We start from the raw sequence: 21,864 nt of genomic DNA, 5'->3' as shown, positions 1-21,864 counted from the left end.
TAATATTACATTAGGATCTTCTTTTTTTTCTTTGATATATCTTTTAGAGAGTGTTCTCTGATGATTTTAAACAATTATCCGAGTTTTAAACAAATTATCCGAGATCTCTATACAAGAATTTCGTATATAGAATAAGCTTCATTGCTTTATCCAAGATATTCTGTCGAAATATTTGTGTAATAATACAGTCTATAAGATTTCTTGTAAAGATTGAGATATTGTGTAAACAGATTATTAAAAAAAGGGTTATTAAACAGATTATTAAAAACATGAAAAACATCTAATCATATTAACAAAAATAAAATAAAATAATCGAATTTTTCATCTCCAATATCTGTACAGAGATATTATATACGAGGTAAAAATCGAGATTAAATTAAAAATCTACCAACTATTAATCTAAAGATTATTACTCGATTGCAAAATCACATGGAGTCACTTTTTATTAAAATTTATTCTAAAAATATTGCACTAATTAATGCAGTAGTAATGAGTTGTTTCATTTCATGTTAACATATATATATATATATATATATATATATATATATATATATATATATATATATATATATATGTGTGTGTGTGTGTGTGTGTGTGTGTGTGTGTCTCATTGGAAAAGTAGGTTATATTTTAAAAAAATCTTATTCCTATAATTGTTCTAAATTACAAAGTTGTAATAGAGTATATTATATTTATTAATTCGTTAATATTACATAATAAAATCATGTCTAGAAAAAAAAAACGAAATACGAGCAATCAGACTGTGCGTAAAATAATTATCTTGGATGCGCGTATAGAATCATCACATTACATGATATGATATATGTTTTATACAGTACAATGGGAACAATTATGTATTATATGATGATTAAATCTACTGTAAGTTCGTTCGAAATCAAAGCGTCACAACCACGATGGAGCGATGCGGGCGACGAATAATGATTCGAAAAAATTACACTGCATCACGAGTGACACTGCGTTTGAATGTCATCGAGCGCACTTCCGTCGCTCCAGATTTCCCGGATTTGCCAGTCACGGAGGAAGAAGTACTTGGATTCGGCGTCGGACTTTGCGAAAGAGATGCTCGTTCATCGTTGTTGGATTTTTCACGTTCTAATCGCTGCTTGCTGAACTTGCCCATGCCGGGTCTATATATCTCCATTGCTGGACGATCCTGCAATCAAGATAGTTTTTGGATATTTGTAATTAATAAATATACACAGACATATTGTATATACATATTTGATTTATAATCACGTAAAAGAAATGAAAAAATGGTTAACAAAATTGTTGAAGAACGATCAAGTATACATGTTTGACAAGGAACGTTTACATATTCAATAGCACTAACGATAATAAACGAATGATAATAACGAATGATAATAAACCATTGAACAATAACTTTGCACAATGCTTCTTGAACGAATATATAGCCTCTTACTTTATTTCGTATTCTGCGTTCCAATCGTGGATCCTTTTTATCCTTTTCTTTTTCCTCATTTTTCTGTAAATTACTTTCACCATCTCCATCCAACGATTTGTGACGTCGCAGACAGCTACCGTCGCCCGCGCCACCTTCGCCGCCACTCTCGAGCGAATTTCGCCTCTTCATGACTTTTGATTCTTTCTCCTCAGATTCATCCTCGTCGTTCGCATCTATATTAATCTGTTTGTTATTGTTGCAAAATGTTTACGCAATACCTTCCCTAACTTTTCGAAATCGAAACAATGATTGCGTTATATTTCCAACCAGACTCAAATTACTCACTTTAAAATAAATATTCTGCTCATATCTTCCATTAAAATTTTTATTAAATTTTTCTCAAGATATTAAAAATGAAGGGAGAAAATATATAAATATTGTTCTAAATATAAATAACTATTTCTCACCAGGATTAGATGAACCATTTCCCTCTTCTCCAGTTTCATCCTCACAATTTCGCATCGCGTCCACCGTTACTCGATCCTCGGTAGTATCATGTTGCGTGCATTCGTTGTCTCCGGCATGTTTGAATTCATCCTCCTTATGCACAGATTCTTTGCCATTTCCATCTTCTTTCTCTCGTACAATATCGTAGTCCTCTTTTATCTTCTTTGAATTCACATCATCCCCATTAATATCAACAATCTGTTTCTTCGTTTCAGCTAACTTCTTCTTCTCTTGTCTCATTTTCTCGTAACTCTTTCCGCGTCTTTCCTCCACCTTCCTGTCTCTAGATTCCCTAAATTCCTCCTTCGCCTCGTATCTTCTGTCATCTTTGAGATCAAACCTTCTCTCCTCTCTTACTCCCTCTCGATCATCACGTCTTCCGTAAGGCCTCTTCTCATCATATCGTCGATGCTTTATTTCCTTGTTTCTATCATCAATTCGCTCTCTATACCCTTTAATGATAGGTTTAATCTCCCGGTCTCGCGATAATTTCTCTCTTATTTTTTCGTCTCTTTTGTGCCTATTCTTCAATTCCTTTGGCGAAAGTTTATCTCTCTCCTCTTTATTTTCTTTGTCGTCCTTACTCGATTCTTTATCTAAGTCCGGATTTCTTAAAACCTGTGAAAAAATAATATCTTATGTACCTTCTAGTATTTATTATCAATTATCTTACAGACTTGTATTTTTTTATATATATTTTTTCATCATATTAGTGTACTTCATTGTACAACAAAATGCAGAGAAAACACAATTATCAAATATAAATGTATAATTAGCTTCTATTAAAAACATATTCTTCTCAAAAATTTGATACAGACCAGTAAAACAATTACAATATTACAATGTATATGTATGTATAAAATCACATAAGGTTTTAAGAAAATCATAGATACAAAAGTGTAATTGCGATAAATATATCATGAGTGCCCCTCTCTTAAGAAAACCATCGACGCTGGTCAACATCGATTTTTCCTATCTCACGACGCAGCAGTAGAAGTGATTCACAAAATTAAATTCCTGATTCCCATTCTTTTACATGCCACTTCAAACAGACATACGATTCTTTCGTACTACAACTTTTTCACACGTGAAAGTCAGGAAGAAATTCGCGACTACTAGCGTACATGAAAAATCATATATTTCATATTATTGTATATACTCTAATACTAAAAATAATTTAAATAGAAATAATTATATTTTTTTTCTAATAAAGTATTTTTCCTTACATGATCGCCTTTGTGGAAATAGAAATAAGTTTGACAGTTAATTTGATTACTGGCATTTAAATATCGTTTCTTGACATCAAATGTGCTTTTAATTGATTTTGTCTTTTTAACATACTCATAGAATCTTTGATGATTCTTATATAATTTTTCTTGTTTATCTATAAGTCTATCGAGGAAGATTTTCTCTTTGTATTTATATATGCTTGCATTTTTGACGAAACATTGAAAAAACGCATCTTCAAATTTAATATTTGTAGAGAGATGTGTTTGATGAGATGTGGGAAAATTGGATGATTGATCGTTTTCCACATTATATATGTGCTGTAGATGAAAATACTTAGTATCAGCAAATACAGTAAAGAATGAAGTATAAACTGTTTTCAAGCTTGATAAGTAATTATTACAAGCAAAATAATTATTATTCCATATCATATTCCATACTGTATTTGTTGTATTCTAATATATCCCAATAATTACTCTACCTTAGAAATAACAGGATCATCTCTCGTTCTCCGTTTTTCTATATCTCTCCTTCGTCTTTCCTCACGTTTCTCATCCCTAAGACGTTGCTTCTCCTGTTTACGAAGTTTCAGATACTCGAGTAGTGGAGTTGTTGTGATTTTCTTTGCTGTATCTATGCAATGTACAATCATTATAATTTTAAAACATTTTTCAATGTCCATGTAGTGTCTCCTTACTTGAATAAGAAATATGTAAATAAAAAATACTCACTGTCTGGTGGTTGATAAGAGTATTCAGTTTTCGATTGAGTTACACTTGGATCAACCTCCTGATTCTTTAAACCTTCCAAGAAGTTTACAAAATACAAATCGCTCTCGATAGTGCCGCATTTGAGATCCTTCTTCTTGCCGACTCGTTTCTTTGGTAATCTCTGAAAAGGCGCGAATTCTACTACTGCGGGATATTCCACTCCCTTGGAATCTATAAAGACATAATTGTCAAACTTCTCCCGAAACATAAAGATATCTTGTTGGTCTATAAAATTAATATAAGCGCGAGAAAACGCGAACTGGCCGAGCGACATGTCGGCTTTCACGAAGTACAAATGATCATGTTCCGGCAATGGTGACACTTGCTCCAAGAATTGATCCTGAGTCATTGTCGGAGGCAATCTTCTGATCACCACCTAAAAAAAAAACAATAAATTATAATATTATTTCACATTTTGGATGATATATTTTTGATGTAAGACGTATGTTTAACATTAACGAATGTAAACTATATAAACATTTGTTCATATTTTAGAGTCATTTGACAAGATCCGGCCGAACATGTTTTCTTACATCGATTATCATAACCTATTTTATGTTTACATGTTTATCGAGAAATTAATAAAGAACGTTTATCGAGATAGAAATCCGCATCTATTAGAATTCTGTCGAGACGAACCTTTGTCATAGGACGACATTTTTCCTTTTTATTATCTTTGGCTTTTCCGACATCCGCCGAATTGATCTGCGTTTCGTTCTGCTGTGCGGAACAGCTATCGTTCTGCGCAGCACCCTCAGTCTGTTGTTGCGTTTCCTCGGTCATTTTGACTGGCGACACGACCTTCCGAGATTTCAGGAATGATCGAGATCTTTACGGTCCGAAATAGAAGATATATATACGAGGAGTATATATAATTTAGCTTTTTCGGAGCACACAAGGAGAAAATGTTTCTTTTGACGCTTACGCGATCGCTGCCATCTTTGACAAGGAAGAGAGGAGGAACAAAAAGTGCAGCTAGTTCAAGAATAAAAAAACAAATCTAAAAAAAGTAGTCTATTTTCAATTCATCGTTAGTGTCACACTAGTGAAGTTTAGCTACGAAGAATAAATCTCGATGCGAATTTCGCGGGAGTGACCCGTTTGACAGATTGTGTATGACTACAATCACTCGTATTGATCGATATCTAGGATAAGTAGCAACGATCGACCAATCAGAGAGAATCTTATTTTAAATTGGCTAATTGACGATGTGCCCACGATCGTTTAGTAAATTACTAGAAATCCTGCATTGGCTGCGTTCAGCAGAAAAAGCTACTTTGCAACTGTTGTAAAGCAGCTTTTTCTGCTGAACGCAGCCATTCTATTGACGTTTTCGAATGGTCGGATTTAACCCAACTCGGGGTAGTTTACTAGATGTCATTGACCAATCACAGTAAAAAATGTAATTACATTCTTCAAAAGAATGACTGTGATTGGTCAATGACGTCTAGTAAACTACCCCGGGTCGGGTGAAACCCGACCATTCGAAAACGCCATATGTAGAGCAAATGTTAAAAGCTGTCGTATACAAATTTCATATACAATAAGCATTGATAATTGAAACAATAAGATAATTAATTCTACAAATTATTATTATATCGTTATTCCTTTTAAATAATAATATCATAATAACTCGTAGTATTAATTATCTTATCATTTTAATTATTTATACTATTATATTTTACCATTTTATTTATCATTAGGACACTCAATCAAATTCGCTATTAGATCGCCCATCTCAGAGCATCTCTTGGTTTGCGGTGATGCTCAGTTGTTTAAATGGCGCGTCGCGAGAAGGCGCGTCAATCGTCTTGATAGGGGGGCGCCCGAGCGCCAGTTTTCGCGCGGGGCGGGTGTTGTCGTTGTCGCAGGTTTCGCGCGACCGAGAGGTGGAGCGTTTTCGCGGGGGAGCCTTGCTCGTGCACGGAGGACCGCGCGAAGATGCCGCCGAAGAAGCGGGAGAAGGATCTCGACGGACAGAAGGGACCACGTATGGATCAGATTCAGGCCGATCACGAGCTATTTCTGCAGGCCTTCGAAAGTAAGGGAAAAATATCCTTCTCCTTTTCTCTCCCCTTCTTGCTCTCTGTACTCTCTGCCTTCCTTAGCGCCTATCGGCGGCGCGCGTCGTCTCGTTGCGACGAGCGCCAGCCCTCGCCGATCTCCGCCTCGCGAGAGGATAACCCTCGAGGATGACCCTTCGCGGAGGCCGCGCGACGTGCCCGTCGACGTATCGTTATCTCGCTCGCCGCCGTCGCGACCGAACCTAACCCCATCCGTCGAGAATCAACTTGGGCGCCCACCGTGGCGCGCGTCGGTTCCACTCTCTCTCTCTTTCTCTCTCTCTCTCTCTCTCTCTCTCTCTCTCTCTCTCTCTCTCTCTCCGTGCCCTCCGCTCCACCGCTGAAACGCGCGGACACCTGTCATCGTCCTCTCCCCGCACGACACGCTCATTTTCCTTCTCTTTCTACCGCAGATCGGATCGCGCGCGATGATTCCTGACGTCGCAAGCAGTTTTTCCCGAATGAAATATCCATTTTTTTTAATGTAAAATGTCTTTCATTCTTCCTCACGCGAATTATATAAATTTGCGGGAAAATCCAGGCTTTCTTTGATACGAATTACGTGTTTCGTTATAATTGTTGGTTTTAGCGGAAAAATGGCTATTGACACGTGTAATGAAAAAAATGTCTTCAAATGCATATATTTACTTGTTTATGTTATGTTTTGCATTTTTCACATGTAAAATTGACATGGGAGCAGTCTCAGTTTTATTCATAGAATATGAAACGTGCATTCAAATTTTGTTTTTGTGAGTCTTTTAAAAAGATCCTTCAGATTCACACATAAACTTTACAAATAGAATAGAAAAGTGTGGGATCAGAGAGGTTTTGCCTGCTAGTGTCGTAACAAAGTAAGGGATGCAGGCGTCTCAAATAATTTTGAGTTAAACCCATTCATCATTTCCCATTTGATACCTGAATGAAGGATCGGTTTTTGCATCGTACACTGCTTCTTTTAAATGCTTGCGAATGTATTCTGAATTCGAGATAAGAGTCAACCTTGTGGCCATCTGTAGATTCGATTTCGTACTAACAAAGTGATAGAAATAAAATTTCTTTTTCATAAAAACTTAATTAAAAAGAATAATGTTTTGGTACGTTTAAATAATTTTATAAACTACTTAATTTATTTTTAAATATCGTACAATTATAATTATTTAATTATAATTATTTTTTCATAAATATTTTATAATTTATGTTATCTATATACATTTATTTTTTATCTGTATACATATTTAATAATTTTTATATTATCATAATTATTTATATCTTTTTCAATTATGTGCAATAATTGCATAGTAGAAATTTATTTCTTTTTATTTTTTTATTTTTATATTCCAAAGCTGCAAGTTTGTAATAAAATTAAAAAAGAAATTTAATTATAAGAGTAATGCTTTAAATTGAGGAAGAAATTTAAGATTTATAAAATTTATGTTAAAAAATTTATATTATTGCTTTTTTAAAATTTATATTAATGCTTTTTTAATTTTCATAAATTCATATGAATAACACTGCTAACAAATAATAAAAATTATTGCATCTGATTATAAAAATATAATTAGAAAGAAAAATTAGTTTATTTCAAATATTTTAACATTTCACAACATTCAATCGGTATTTATTATAAAACATCTTTATTGTGAAACATCTTAATTTCTACTTGTAACTTTAATATTTTCTTTTATTTTCAGAACCAACGCAAATATACCGGTTCCTCCGCACAAGAAACCAAATTTCAGTGAGTAAACAATAATCCATTTTATAATACCTTTATCTTTGTGTCATATAATTTTAATTTGCGTTGCCCTCAAAGTGTTAATTATACATCTTATTTTTGCTTCTGTTATATTTGCATATAATTTTTTTATATGCGTCTTTGGTGTAGTAAAAGTTCTTAATAAAATAAAAGTACAAAAATAAATAATTAAAATGTATGCACAATGTTAAATTGAAATTTACCAAGCATTTGCTAAAGGTAAGTTAAAATATATTTTTTTGACCGAGTCGAGATTTATATTTTTACACACTTCTCAGAAAGATTGCTGTGTGTAAAATTTGTATAGAGTGTGGTAGGTATAAAATTTAAGTACAAGCTATTACAAAAATTTAAATTATTTGGAGACTGTCGACTATTTTGTCCAATGGAAAAACTTTATGGTTTTTTGTTTTTTTTTTTTTAGCCAATATTTCTGTACAGAAACTTAACGTATATGCGGCAACGTATGTCCAGAAGTCACAAATCACGACGAGGATTTAAGATTGACACGATTCTGGATAAGCTGTTAGCGAAAAAGAAACAAGAACAGAATCTCGGCGTTCGCGGATATATGACTCTTACGTTTCTAGGATTTTATGACAAAAGAGGTACATTTTTTTATCATGTTTTACCCTTTTTTTTCATCCTAGAAGTTCAGGCAATATTCGGCGAGGCATTTCGCATAACGATTATATGTTTCTTAAGTTTGTGATGTGTAATTGTAGTTGAGATATCGCAAGATCCAGTCAAAGTGGAAACATTGTTGTTAAAAATCTGCCACAAGAAAAGAAAAGATGTCAGTTCGCCTATCATGCAAGTAAGTTTTAGTTTATATTGGACTCAAGATAATAGTCCTATGTATAAAAGTCATAGTCCTATATACACTAATGTTCAATCAGACTTTCTATTAATGCTATATTCTTGATATTGAAACATGGTTCAATTTGTTTAGGTTTCAGTCGGTACAAGCGAGGTCCCAATCAATCCATCAGAGAGTCAGCCTCCGCCGAAGGCACCCACGATTTCCATACCTAACGAATCTTTTAGCTTAAACAATGGTCACATAGCGAAAACTTACATGCTCTTGCTCAGGGTTTATTGCATGTCTAACAATGGCTGCCTTATAACTAACTGTGATTTAGAAGGTATGTACGATCGCCATCTAAAAGTAATATCTGTATACTTCAAATTGTTAATTCTACTTTTTAATTCAGAACCAGCTCAAAAACGTCGTAAATCGTCTACGGGTTCGATCAAGACTGCCGGTGATGAAGTAAAACAGTACGGCTCGGAGCTCACTGTCTATGACAAACACAATCGATGTTTGTTGACGGATGGCGAGTATGAGTTAGGTTTGCAAGAGGTGCAGACCAACGTTAGGTCCAGTCCTAAGAAACATAATTCTTGGGAAACTGTAGTCGACATCAAGGACTGCGAACCGTTCGAGATGTTCAAGCAGGGACCGACGTTGAAGTTCCGGCTCAGCTGGACCATGGAACCAAGCAACGGTTTAGTGGACAGACCGACGCCAATACCTTCGATACCGAGTGGCGACAATAAAGAAAATCGATCGGCCAACGGTTAGTTGTCTTCATTTATCGTGTATGCGTGCAAATCCACGATATTGTAACGTGTTTGCAATAATCATACAAAAAAGAATTGCGATTAACAGTGTTGTCGTTATTTTTTTAGCTGGTTTCGAGCGTTCCTCTTCTGTAAATCATAATAATAATAGTAGCACAAACAATAACAATAACGCGACACTGCCAACGCCTAGTCCGCTGACACCCTCGAGGATGAATGTCTCCAACGAAAAAGTGGACGCTAACGCTAACGCTAACGGAATTCAGCAGATAGTCTATCAATTTTTGTACAATAATAACAGCCGGCAACAAACGGAGGCCTGCGAAGATCTACACTGCCCCTGGTGCTCGTTGGATTGTGGGAAACTGTACTCTCTATTAAAGCACTTAAAACTGTGTCACTCGCGATTCACATTCACATACGTGGTAAGCACAAATCACGAAGTTATATAAATAATAAGTATAATTTACATTTACCTATAACGAAAAATATTGTAATTTCTGGGAATTTGGATTCTCTTATTTTTCAAAGATACAAATAATGTTCTTGAAATATTAGAGATTTTGCAGTTACAATATTTTTTTATGGATATTGTTGATATGTAAACTTATGTTCGAAGAGAAATAAACCATCGACTTGATTTGATGGAATCGAAAATAATGGACGCTAGAGATTAATGAAGAATAAATGGCCGCAATCAAACAACAAAGATGCAAGCATTATGATTGCTCGCGCGTAATTAAATTAACTCACTATATACTTTTTTTTCCAGCCAATTCCACAAGGTGCCCGAATAGACGTAGCAATAAACGAATGCTATGATGGTTCGTATGCAGGTAGTCCTCACGAATTAATTTCACAACCATCTAGTGTACCTTTTTCAAGGACAGGACCAACCAGGCGCACGAGCGTGACAAATATTTTGGTGTGCCGTCCGAAAAGAACGAAACCAAGCCTGTCCGAGTTTCTAGAGCTCGATGAAAACGAGTTTGAGAGCCAAAGACCTTATATCACAGGTCACAATAGGTGAGTGTTACAATATAAACAATCGCGAAAGTTATAGCACGAATAAATCTCGTTATTAAACGTGTTTATTTTCTTTAGGCTATATCATCACACCGTAACATGTCTGCCTATATATCCCAAAGAGATGGATATCGATTCCGAAGGTGAAAACGACCCCAAGTGGTTACAAACAAAGACAATGATGATGATCGACGACTTTACGGATGTGAACGAGGGTGAGAAGGAACTGATGAAGATGTGGAACCTGCACGTGATGAAGTACGGATACGTGGGAGACTGCCAGATACCACTAGCTTGCCAAATGTTCTTAGAGAGTAAGGGAAAGGAGTTGCTCATGAAGAACCTCTATCGCAACTTTGTGCTGCACATGTGTAGTCTATTCGATTTCGGTTTGATCAGTCCGGTGATACTGTACCAGACCATACAAAAACTGCAGGAGATCATGAAAGAGGGCGGCGAGGACGGAGACGTGCGTAGAGTATTACAAAAGTCGCACGAGGCCCAGGTGGATCATTGGAGAGCTGTGGGTTCACAATCGATGCAGCAGGATGCCTTCAAGATCGGCGGCATGTCGGGCGGCGTTAAGATCAGCTTCGGCAATGATGGCTCATCGAGCTCATCGACAAACGCTAGACGGAAGATGACCGCCTCGTTGCCGTTGAGCTCACCCAGTTCGCAAAACGCCAAGAGCATGCACAGTAATGTGCACAATGGTACATAAACGGCATTTAAGTGCCAGCATAATGGCATGTCTCGTCGTCCTCGTCGAGTAGCAAGACTCATTCACGATAGTTCGATGCGGAATTCCGTTTATCGGTGGAAGTTCTGCAGGTGCGATCTCCTTCGACACGGGACATCCCGGACTAAGATCGCGATCGTCCAATGTGCGGCGTTATCCGATTAGAGTGAAAATTGAAATACCATTGAATGATGATCCGCTAGCAAATGCGCAAAAGTACAAACTGTATAGTGCAAGTGACGAAGAAGGCACAGCAGCGCGATACTACGCTGCAAATCGTCGCAAGCTGAGCGAGAGAATACCACCGAGTAACCAACGGCGAAAATTGGTCCTGGACGCGATACGCCGGCGGCGAACATCGCCGCCAGCCAGAAACCGTCCGCGAATGGAGGTAGCTTTCAATATAGCTACTAACATCGGCAACAATAAGACCGATCTCGCGTGTTTGTAATGCAAATTGTACTTTTTTTCCTTTTTTTTGTACAGTATTTGTTGCAAGTAATATAAATAAGATGCAATGAAATTATTAAATGATTATCGTTCTAGTTAGATTCGATTTTCAAGATTTAATTTAAAGCTGTAAATGATTATACGTATATAGACGAATCGAGAATAGAGAAAACGGGGAAGAGGATACCCGGCGAATGACTCTATCCTGTTCGTCTCTGTGTCGATGACTCCGATCGCGAACAATAAACGAACGATGCCTCTCGCGGGCGTGCAACTTTTATCTAACTTATATACATTTTTTCCTCTTTTTTTTTCCTCTAGTCAGTGACGTTTTATTACTTCGCTCTTTTTTTAAAGCTTTTATATTTACATGGCATTTTTCCGATAGATTTTTTTTCCCGATATACCTGCAACTAATCCGTAAAACTCGCGAAGTTGCTATGTTTCAGAAATAACGCAGAATCATTTTGTCACATGTTGTAGCAGACGAACGCGAAGAACAAAGGATCTCAAGATTTAAAGAATGATTTCTGGATTGCTTTTTAATTTTCTGGAGGCACAAGTAAAGCATAAAATTTTATTCTCCGCTTACGCGAGATAACTGGAAATCACAAAATGTTCTATACACATATCGATAGATTTTATATAGCAAATTGATTGTAGTCGAATGTTATGAACTTTCTATCGTTTTGATTTTTTTGAAGAGGCAGGGAGGAAGAGAATTAAGGCGAACGCTGAATGTGATTGACAAAATGCTATTTGCAATTTCCGAGATTTCCGCGACTGTGTATTTATATACGTGTGTCATGTATATACATGCATAAAAGTACATTAAAACAAAAAAATTGTGAGGCTGTAAATTATACATTTTTTACATCGAGAGAGACGGATCGGTAGAGTGAAAGTGCCTTTTTACCAAACCAAGCGTAGATCTAAATCCGCGGAACGACGGTCGACGATTTAGAAGATATCATAGAATAATCATTTCTGAAAAATTCGTTAATCAATTATTATATTCTTCGTTTCGGATTAATGAAATTAATCGATCATTTATATTCTATTAATCGACTATTAAACCTGTTGACGATCGTCGTTCTTTCAGCGAGTGTAATACACTCTTGGCGGTTCAGATCTCTAGTATATCAATCTAGTATACTAGAACTGTTATGAATTTTGCGTGTAACATATTACAATCTCTACTGCCGCGGTCGTTCGAAGAAGCGCTTACATTCCTTTATATATACATACTGTCTTCTTTACATTGTAGGTAGTCTAATGAAATTTTTTTATTCCTAGAACATACGCCGCCGATCAAATGCCGGGGCATTTTTAAGCTTAACGGAATTATCGTTCTCTTCGATCGACTTTCAATTCACTGTCCAATAATATTATCTATAATAGGTTGTAAATAGGAAAGTAAACGATGAAATAAAATTGTGGACGTGAGAAATCTATATCACATAGCTGTCATTTTCACGAACAATCTGAGTATTTTCTTATTAATTCTTAGATTACCGTTTCTAATCCAAGGATTAAAGAGAAAGAATTTCTAGATGTAACATCCTAACTTAAGTTAAATCTTGTTTAGAAGTCGCGCAAAATTTTTATCGTTTAATTATTTCATGTACATGTGTCGGCGAAAGTAATACCCGAGAAGTGACTTGTTTTAAGTAGACAATTACTTTTTACAACTTACATTAATTGTGATGCTATATATTTCGTTAGATATAAGCGTACATCTATACGAAAAAATCTTAATTTTTTAATCTGGCAACTTTGAGCTCTGTCTTTCTACTTGTAATACTGACGTGAATATTTTATATAATATATGTTATATCGCATATATATATTGTGTTACTCGCGTACCTTATTAAGAACATAAGCTGTTCATTATACACATGCAATAGATTTTATATTGTTTTGTATCTTCATTAAAACCAAATGTTTGACTCTATCGTATTTGAAGTAGCGTGGAAAATCTATATTAATATAATCTACAGACCAATTCATTTTGTACTTTTCGACACAACGTAAAAATTCCTCGTACATCGGAGCGATAGTGTCCAAGTCGGCGATAGTGAAGACGTATCGTTTTTCTAGTGCGATATAAATAATCTTTTTCTTCTTCGTGTATAGAAGTTTCGACAATGTGCGGACAAATCCATCCGTGATCTTGTCATCGTAGATCACTGCAAGAGACCAAAAAGAATACCATTAATCATTCCATACCATTATAATATCATTATCACTCCTCTTATTTCTATCTTTTACACATTTGTTATTACAAAATACAGAAATTATTAAATTTACCATCCGCAGCCAATATGATATTTGCACTCTGTAATTTTTCCTCCAATTTGTTCGACCACCTCAGATTTAAGAAATTCACTTCCTCAATGTGATAACCGGATCTGACGTACGGATGATTTCTTAGAAAGTTCCGCTCGATTAGATTCAAAATATCACCCGCATTGATGTCTGGAATTTTTAAATAAATTTAAATAATTGGAATTTTTAAATAATTTTTAAATAAAATTGAAGCTCTCAATAGAAATATTTGTATATGTATTACCGGTGCAAATAACTTCTTTAGCTAAATAACTCGCTACAATGCTAGTCAGGCCAACTCCGGATCCTAATTCCAGAATCGTTTGATCCTTAAACAAGTCCGGATGCGATAGGATATAGTCGGCTAATAGGAAAGCGCCTCTCCACACTTGCAAACCGACCAAATTGAGCTCCGTGGATACGCTATGTTCTGTAAATACGCAATCTGCGTATAAATACGGATGTACACGATGTAATAGCACGTGCGTGAGACGACAATTAATTCCGCACCTATCTGAATCGTCCCTTCTCTATCTCTCTCTATATCCAGATCGTCATCGCTATCGTAATTTAACGTTTCGTTCGTTGTGTCGATCATGTATGACGGCCATTTAAAAGTGAATTGAGTTACCGTATCTGAAATTAATTGCGGCGTGTTTTAACACATTTGTGCATTTAAATTTATATTTGAGAGTCCAAAAATATTATATCAAACTAAAAAAAAATTGCAACTCACTGCCGCTATCGAGTTTTTCGGAGATGTGATCGTTTTCTGTGTATATCTCCGATGTTACTTTATGCATTGTTACCTTAGCAGATAAAGGGTGTTATTTTTTTAAATTAATTTTTTTTGTATATTATTATAATAATCATTAATTTTTATGTATATTATTATAATCATTAATTATCTTCGAGTTGCGGATTTATTAATACAGGTCATCAATATTTTTCGAGTAATTATAAGACAAATTAAGAGTCTAAATTTTTCATGCACAGCACAAAATATCGATGCTCATTATATTTTACTTATATAATGTGCTAATTATATCGGTTTACACTAAATATGTATGCATAGTATAATGAGAATCTTCAATAAAGTCTCTGCTAATGTCTAGAGGCCGAGAACGTCTGAGATTGATGCGCGAAAATAAATCACGGAAGTGACTTCGTACTCTTCGGCCACGATAATGAAGCGTCGTCGTCGCCAATATTATAGCCTTCGTAGCTGCATTTATTTCGGGCATTTCTGTCTTAACCCGACAATTACATAATCCATAATTCTATAGTGACGTTTTGCGCTTGTATTATTACTGGATATAAAGTGCATGTTGAATCTTTCAAATTATTAAATATTATGCTGTTAAAGAAACTTCTTTTCCGCTTATTGTAAAATTTTCTGGTTTTTTAAGAGCATCATTATTTAGAGAGAAGTTTAACTCGAGAGAATTTTAAATGATCCTGCGAAAAATAATAAATATTTATATGTGAAGCGTGGTGATATTTTGAATACATTCTTATGCGTGTTTTTTTCTATGCTTATACATTTGTCAAATATCTATATGTTTTTCCAGGTATCGTAAGACTATATTTCTCTGTCTTTACATTTCTGAAGCATGCAATGTTTTAATATTTTATAAAAAAACACTTTTGAGGAACGAAAAGATTCTTGGAAATATAACAACGGTCTTTAAAATAAAAATTAAGAAAAGTATAATTCCAAAAATGCTAGAGTTCCTAATCTAATGATTAAAATTCCTCCAGTCGCTTAAACAATCGTGGATACCTTGGATTGCACTTTGAATAAATGATCATTATGCGGTTTCTTCGAACGACAGGATTTTAATGTGTGCAGTTTTATCAGCTGTGCTCGTCGTTTTGCCATTGCTTCAATTGTGCTTCAACTGCAACAAACATCACCGTGAATTATGGTTAAGATTTTACTTGAATCTGAATCGTATGGAATCGTATGGAATTTTATTTACTAATAACTGCGATATTTACAAGCTCCGTGAACTTGACAATTAGGCGTTCGTTAACCTTTTATTTTCGACTGCATTAAGTTGCATTGTTGCGTCACCAATATTATTTTACACTAAACCTATGTTCCAATATACATTGCCAATATCGGGGAAATCTACAGTTCACGTCTTCACGTTACGTTATATATTATAGATTTTCTGTACTGGCAGTGTATATCGGAACATAACCTGTGACGCTGGCGATCTTGACCATCTTGACATTTGTTGTCAACATTCGTCGAGCATGGCCGATACGACGGAAACATCTCCTCCGTCGATAAAAATCAATAATGGTCATTTGAGATTAATTATTGATTTACATACACCAAGAATATAAATTATTAAGTGAATAATATCGAATAATATAGCGACATTTAAATATTCAAATATTCGAAATCGAATTATTCAGAATATTATTATTCAAATAATGTTCTAACAATCGAATCATATTATATAATTTTTATTTCGGAATGAAATTGCATATTAAATTGTAATAAAATATTTCATCGATACTTGTAACGCGTTATCTTTCGATTCGCCGACTTATTGTTATCCTTATCGTCCGAGATTGAAAACGCGATCTCCCCGGAAATCGCGGCTTTTTAATCTCGTCGGAGGGTAACGTCACGCTCCTTGACGTATTGTTGACGTGCACGCGAATGCGGAGGCGCGACATATGGCCGACCGCGGCCGCGTCAGCGTCAGCCAATCAGCGGCCCCCACGATGAGGACGATGCCACGCGTGAAGGCGCGAGCCTATTGCTCGCCGACGCAGCGCCGCGTCTGCTCATTCGTCGCGCGCTCCTCGTGGACGGTGTCTTCCTCGTCATCCCGTCCTCTTCATCGTTGCCGTCATCGCCGACCATCTTCGTCAACGAGACGGACCGTATCATTTCGACTCGGCTCTCCGAAGGGACGAGAAGCAACGAGAAGAGAGTATTCCCGGATCCGGAATAGAAGATTCCGATCAGCATGAGGAGCTTCGTCGGCGAATTTTGTTTCGCGGTGCTTTGCCTCGCCGCGATTTGCCTCGCCAAAGTCGAGGTCGAGGATGGCGTCCTGGTGGTCACCAAGGACAACTTTGACAGCGTCATCCAGGACAATGAGTTCGTGCTCCTCGAATTCTGTAAGTATATGCATGTACGTGTATGATATTGTGTGTGTGTGTGTGTGGGCGCGCGCGTACGTGTATGTGTGTATCCTTCTTCGAAGTATATCTGTTGCTCCGAAGGAGCTGCACCGGTCCATCTGTACTTTCCGTACTCGGGATGGGACTTTACGTTTCCAAGGATGTCTCGACGATAAAAACAATGTAATGGAATTACGATTAAAGAGAGGGGAGGGAGAAATCTTTAATGAAAATATATTCTCCGCGTGCGCGCGACTCCTACGCCAAGACGCGTGGCTCGCCGGCCTTGCTCGGGCGATCCAGACGCAAGCACGAGTACTTCGTACACGTCATCACTCGACATCCTCGAGAAGAGATAACGAGAGACCGGTAGCAGCGATACACGATTTCAGCCACGCTCTTCGCTCTCTTGCGATTTCCCGCGATTTATCATCATTCCCTGTTCTTTCCTTCGTTTCTCTCGTCCTTTTCGATGATGTTTGAATAACGAAGTCTGTATACTTGCCTCGATGATTGAAAGAAAGCGAAAAAAATGCCGGAGAGAATAAATGCCCGTCTTCATCATACTTGGACAATATCTATGCAATTCTTATCAATAAGATGTTTACGAGATTTTTAATCTCTTAGATGCCTTTCAGTGACCTTTCGGACTTTTCGAAAACGATTTTCGAAGACTCGTTCTCGTCCAAAACGCAGACCACGCGTCGCATGGTTTGTCTCGTCCAAGTGTAGAAAGTGTAGGACAAGTGCAAAGAGACAAGCCTCCTTCCTTGACACTTTTTTTTACCGTTATATATCTCTCGGCGATCAGACTGAGACGGGTGGCGTCACATTATGATGATTCTATGATGATGATGATGATGATTGATGGTAATCGAACAGTATTCATGAATGATCCAAATCGATCCATCGTATTCGGATTAAGCGATCGAATTAATCGCGCCATCCCTGGGAGAAATTTAATTCAATTTTATCAATTTTTAAATCACTAGTTGCCTTTTATCTACTTGCATAATTAACCATATGGTATTCGTGTAACTTACAAATATATTTCTGAAAGATTTCAATATATGAAGTCATAGGATTATAATTTAATATTTTTCTCTTTTTTCGATTTGATCTTATTAAATGAAAACTGATGTAAGAAAGAGAATTCCTTCAGATTCTTCTCTTTACAAACCTTCTAAATTCAAGAATCATGATGGTTCATATATTTGATTGTATCATTTTTTTTCAAGATTATAATAGAGATAAATATAAAAAAATAATAAAAAAGAATTCATAGTATTGCCAATAATTATTGTCAATTAAATTTTTCCTGGATAATAATAGTTTTGTATACTTTAGTAAGGTAGAAAATATAAATGTTATTATAATATTTCTTTGTCACAGATGCTCCATGGTGTGGACACTGCAAAGCTTTAGCACCTGAATATGCTAAAGCGGCAAAGAAATTGGAAGACATGAAATCAACAATTAAATTAGCCAAGGTAGATGCAACAATTGAAACGCAACTCGCCGAGCAGCACAAAGTGGGGGGATATCCTACTATCAAATTTTACCGTAAAGGAAACCTGATGGAATACACCGGTGCTCGTAAAGCTGACGACATTGTCAACTGGCTGCTCAAGAAGACTGGTCCACCTGCCAAAGATTTGCCGACAGTCGACGAAGCAAAAGCGTTTATCAAAACACATAATGTTGTTGTTGTCGGATTCTTTAAGGTATAACAATCGTGAATATTGTTGAATATACGGTTCAATGTTGTAATGCATTACATTTATCATCATTCATTGACCAATGTATAAAATTTTTTACATTCTAAACTATCATATATTATAATAATCAAAATCTAATACAGCAGCTAATTTTTTAATGCATTTTTCATGCTCTTCACGTATATGATAATGTATAATGATTTTGCTAGGATGTGACAAGTGATGCTGCCAAAGTATTCTTGGACGTTGCCATTATGGGTGATCATGTGTTTGGTATTACTAGCGCCGATGAAGTATTCAAGGAATATGAGATTGAAGATGAAAAGATTGTATTGTTCAAGAAGGTATGCCTACATTACTGTATCAGTATTTTGAAATAATTTGAAGCAAAACTGTTATCTACTTTTCAAGGTAAAAAATTAATTTTTCTTATTCTTTGCAGTTTGACGAAGAAAAGACCGTCTATGATAAAGAAATTACCATTAAAGATGTACAAAGCTTTATTTCTATACATTCGTTACCTCTGGTTGTTGAATTTAATCAAGACACAGCGCAAAAGATTTTCAGTGGAGACATCAAGAGCCACTTGCTAGTTTTTCTCAGCAAGCAAGCTGGCCATTTTGAGAAATACGTCGATGAAATTCAAGAGCCGGCGAAAAAATACCGCGGCGAGGTATGAAATATATTCGTGCATAATATTCTTGTTTTGTATATCATTTTTAGAAGAATCGATTAGAATATTATTTTAAAATATCTGAATGTAGGTCCTCTTTGTGACGATCGATTGTGATGAGGCTGATCACGAACGCATTCTCGAGTTCTTCGGTTTGAAGAAGGACAATATACCGACTATGCGGATCATTAAGCTCGAACAAGACATGGCAAAATATAAATCTGAAAATCCAGAGATATCTGCCGAAAATATTCTAGAATTTGTCACTGCTTTCGTGGAGGGCAAATTGAAGCGGCATCTGCTTACGCAGGATCTGCCCGAGGATTGGGACAAGAACCCGGTTAAGGTCCTCGTCGGCACAAACTTCCACGAAATTGCCTTTGACAAGGAGAAGGACGTTTTCGTTGAATTTTATGCACCTTGGTGTGGTCATTGTCAGCAACTCGCGCCCATTTACGAACAAGTATGTTTGTTTTTTTCATTGAAACTAGCTTGTAAACAACATTAATCTCATGTGTAGCTCTGTAACATTGCTAAAATTTATTTTAGCTTGGTGAGAAATATAAGGACAAGGACAAACTAGTCATCGCGAAAATGGATATCACTGCTAATGAATTGGAAGATATAAAGATCATGAATTACCCTACGCTCATACTATACAAGAAAGAGACGAATCAGGTACGAATCTTTCGCTTTCGTTCAGTTTACAGTATACTTAACACTATACAGTATACTAAAACGTGTTTATTTCAACTTTTATTCTTAGGCTGTAGAATATGACGGCGAGAGGACGCTCGAAAATCTTTCCAAATTTATCGAAACCAACGGAGAATACGGTCGAGCGGAAGAGGTATGTTATGGAATTGCATTTGAATTACAAAAGGAAAACAATACAAATGTATTGAATTATAAGAGAAAAAGACACAATAAATTATCTATTGTTCAAGTCATATTATAATTTAAATTTCTTTGATGAATTTGACGAAGCGTAGTTTTTCTTTATGTTATTCACACATGTTATTTGTTTCATAGATTGAAGAACAGGACGAAGATGATGACGTGCCAAGGAAGGACGAGTTGTAAACGCACATAATCATTATTATAAGAAGTAAAATCAACATTAACTCGTCTCTTATATTTCCTGCATCCAATCAATGAACTCCATAATTTTTCCCGCTTTACAACAAAATATTTCATTTACTACGAGGATAATTTTCAGTGGTGCATTCTCACACACTTATTATTTTAGGAATTTAAGTTAATGTAAATGTGTACAATTTATATAATTAGAAAATTATACATTTGCAGTTTCACACAGGGAGTTATTGTCACAATCTCGAGCTTAAATGTCGAAATGCACAGAGACATTTTAATTAGTAAAAAATTTCAATTAAAAAGTTTCAATTAGTAAAAAGTGAATCATGTAAGCAGTAAATTACAAAAGTCTATGGTATATTTGAAGTATTTAAAATGCGTGCGATAAGGATATCGGAGATATGCATTTCTATATAATTATGCCGTTTTGTTGACTCGATCTTTGACGTGACTATCTCTACCCTCTGGAAACTGGCAGCATTTATATAGTTTCGCGTCTTTATCTTTCTATACACACGTCCTTAATATGGAAGAGTGAATCGTTGATCTAAGAACAAAATTTGAAAAATCATGAATCATATTTTATTTTTTTTATAAAAACTCATTTTTTTGATAAGCGATCATTGCTCGTTGCTGCGCGCAAACAAAAGCAAGTCTTCGGACACTGCAAGGGCTAGTGGTTTACAAGTACATTTCCAATTTGCAGCATTTTTAAAACTATCACTGCGGGTGATGGTTTTAGATATACATAGTTAGGATAGGCAATTGTTTTCAATGTCCTAGTTTTTGATTGACTGAAACTCTAGGAAAAGAAATAAATTAGCGATGAGACACATATTGTCGAAAAAAAAGAAAATTATATATACTCTATTAAGTCTTTATTATATATTATTCTTAATATATAAAAGATATTATTCTATTCTTGTGGTTTATGTCTATTTTATTATCACTGCTATACGATATAAATTATAAATATATGTTTTATACTATATGTACTGTATACACATACCCATACATATAAATATAATTTTTAATTCTTTTTTACACGGAAGTTATCAAGCTTACGTTTAGCAAGTAATATATGATTTATGCGCTTGCATAAACAAGCAAAAGTGACAAGTAATCACACTGATTATATAATAATTCGCATAAACAAGTACTTATGTATACTATCTTATTGTCTAGAACAATAATCGTATTACTTATGTACCGAAATTAACACTTTGAGTGGCAAAAATATTTCATTTTTCTGCATCGTTCTTCTTTAATAATATTACGTTTATATTTTTTTTATTAGGATCGCGGACAAACGGAAATAACAGACCATACATTGAATTTGTCAAATTTGCACGAATTGT

General features: G+C 35.5%; 4 protein-coding genes across 7 annotated transcripts; 2 read left to right on the top strand and 2 right to left on the bottom strand.

Annotated features, from left to right (window-relative positions):
• Positions 1-677: 677 nt before the first annotated feature.
• On the bottom strand, positions 678-5,024 carry Upf3 (UPF3 regulator of nonsense mediated mRNA decay). Its single transcript, XM_083100114.1, has 6 exons — positions 4,567-5,024; positions 3,889-4,303; positions 3,639-3,790; positions 1,891-2,548; positions 1,442-1,656; positions 678-1,174 (listed from the first exon to the last, which is right to left on the bottom strand). The coding sequence occupies exons 1-6, from the start codon at positions 4,708-4,710 to the stop codon at positions 953-955; spliced, it is 1,806 nt and encodes a 601-aa protein (XP_082956240.1). The 5' UTR covers positions 4,711-5,024; the 3' UTR covers positions 678-952.
• Positions 5,025-5,741: 717 nt separating this feature from the next.
• Su(z)12 (Polycomb protein Su(z)12) lies at positions 5,742-13,868 on the top strand. 2 transcript variants are annotated; one of them, XR_014439013.1, is made up of 10 exons: positions 5,742-5,968; positions 7,682-7,728; positions 8,171-8,354; positions 8,472-8,563; positions 8,699-8,891; positions 8,961-9,326; positions 9,439-9,755; positions 10,103-10,356; positions 10,435-11,486; positions 12,029-13,868. XR_014439013.1 is itself a non-coding variant. In XM_083100112.1 (9 exons), the coding sequence occupies exons 1-9, from the start codon at positions 5,869-5,871 to the stop codon at positions 11,075-11,077; spliced, it is 2,196 nt and encodes a 731-aa protein (XP_082956238.1). In that variant the 5' UTR covers positions 5,742-5,868; the 3' UTR covers positions 11,078-13,868. The 2 variants fall into 2 exon arrangements, 1 of the variants encoding a protein (XP_082956238.1); XM_083100112.1 differs by having other exon boundaries at positions 10,435-13,868.
• LOC145971978 (methyltransferase-like protein 22) lies at positions 12,109-16,157 on the bottom strand. 3 transcript variants are annotated; one of them, XM_083100119.1, is made up of 7 exons: positions 15,856-16,157; positions 15,657-15,774; positions 14,610-14,682; positions 14,384-14,509; positions 14,118-14,303; positions 13,856-14,023; positions 12,109-13,734 (listed from the first exon to the last, which is right to left on the bottom strand). In XM_083100119.1, the coding sequence occupies exons 2-7, from the start codon at positions 15,753-15,755 to the stop codon at positions 13,436-13,438; spliced, it is 951 nt and encodes a 316-aa protein (XP_082956245.1). In that variant the 5' UTR covers positions 15,756-15,774; positions 15,856-16,157; the 3' UTR covers positions 12,109-13,435. The 3 variants fall into 3 exon arrangements, with proteins under 3 accessions (XP_082956245.1, XP_082956246.1, XP_082956243.1); XM_083100120.1 differs by having other exon boundaries at positions 15,911-16,157; XM_083100117.1 differs by having other exon boundaries at positions 15,875-16,156.
• A 505-nt stretch (positions 16,158-16,662) lies between these two features.
• Positions 16,663-21,425, top strand: Pdi (protein disulfide isomerase). Its single transcript, XM_083100116.1, has 8 exons — positions 16,663-17,017; positions 18,413-18,744; positions 18,948-19,082; positions 19,181-19,411; positions 19,503-19,874; positions 19,961-20,089; positions 20,178-20,261; positions 20,444-21,425. The coding sequence occupies exons 1-8, from the start codon at positions 16,864-16,866 to the stop codon at positions 20,492-20,494; spliced, it is 1,488 nt and encodes a 495-aa protein (XP_082956242.1). The 5' UTR covers positions 16,663-16,863; the 3' UTR covers positions 20,495-21,425.
• The last annotated feature ends 439 nt before the right edge of the window (positions 21,426-21,864 follow it).

The sequence above is a fragment of the Camponotus vicinus genome, unplaced genomic scaffold, assembly GCF_025532165.1.
Source record: "Camponotus vicinus isolate PSW18456_S1 unplaced genomic scaffold, iyCamVici1.0 SCAF_5, whole genome shotgun sequence".
In the NCBI taxonomy this organism is placed as follows: domain Eukaryota; kingdom Metazoa; phylum Arthropoda; class Insecta; order Hymenoptera; family Formicidae; genus Camponotus; species Camponotus vicinus.
The sequence above is the reverse complement of the archived record's forward strand: the minus strand, read 5'-3'. Positions and strand labels throughout refer to the sequence as shown.

Bases quoted from the DNA above. Each gene is read 5' to 3' on its own strand.
- LOC145971978 (XM_083100119.1), bottom strand. From the start codon at position 15,755: ATGGCAAAACGACGAGCACAGCTGATAAAACTGCACACATTAAAATCC. The intron at 14,304-14,383 runs GTGCGGAATTAA...GCGTATTTACAG, and splicing joins AGAAGGGACGATTCAGATAG to AACATAGCGTATCCACGGAG. The intron at 14,024-14,117 runs GTAATACATATA...TAAAAATTCCAG, and splicing joins TAAAGAAGTTATTTGCACCG to ACATCAATGCGGGTGATATT.
- Pdi (XM_083100116.1), top strand. From the start codon at position 16,864: ATGAGGAGCTTCGTCGGCGAATTTTGTTTCGCGGTGCTTTGCCTCGCC. The intron at 19,083-19,180 runs GTATGCCTACAT...TATTCTTTGCAG, and splicing joins AGATTGTATTGTTCAAGAAG to TTTGACGAAGAAAAGACCGT. The intron at 20,090-20,177 runs GTACGAATCTTT...TTTTATTCTTAG, and splicing joins ACAAGAAAGAGACGAATCAG to GCTGTAGAATATGACGGCGA.
- Upf3 (XM_083100114.1), bottom strand. From the start codon at position 4,710: ATGACCGAGGAAACGCAACAACAGACTGAGGGTGCTGCGCAGAACGAT. The intron at 3,791-3,888 runs GTGAGTATTTTT...TACATTGCATAG, and splicing joins CTCTTATCAACCACCAGACA to ATACAGCAAAGAAAATCACA. The intron at 1,175-1,441 runs GTAAGAGGCTAT...TCTTGATTGCAG, and splicing joins AACGCAGAATACGAAATAAA to GATCGTCCAGCAATGGAGAT.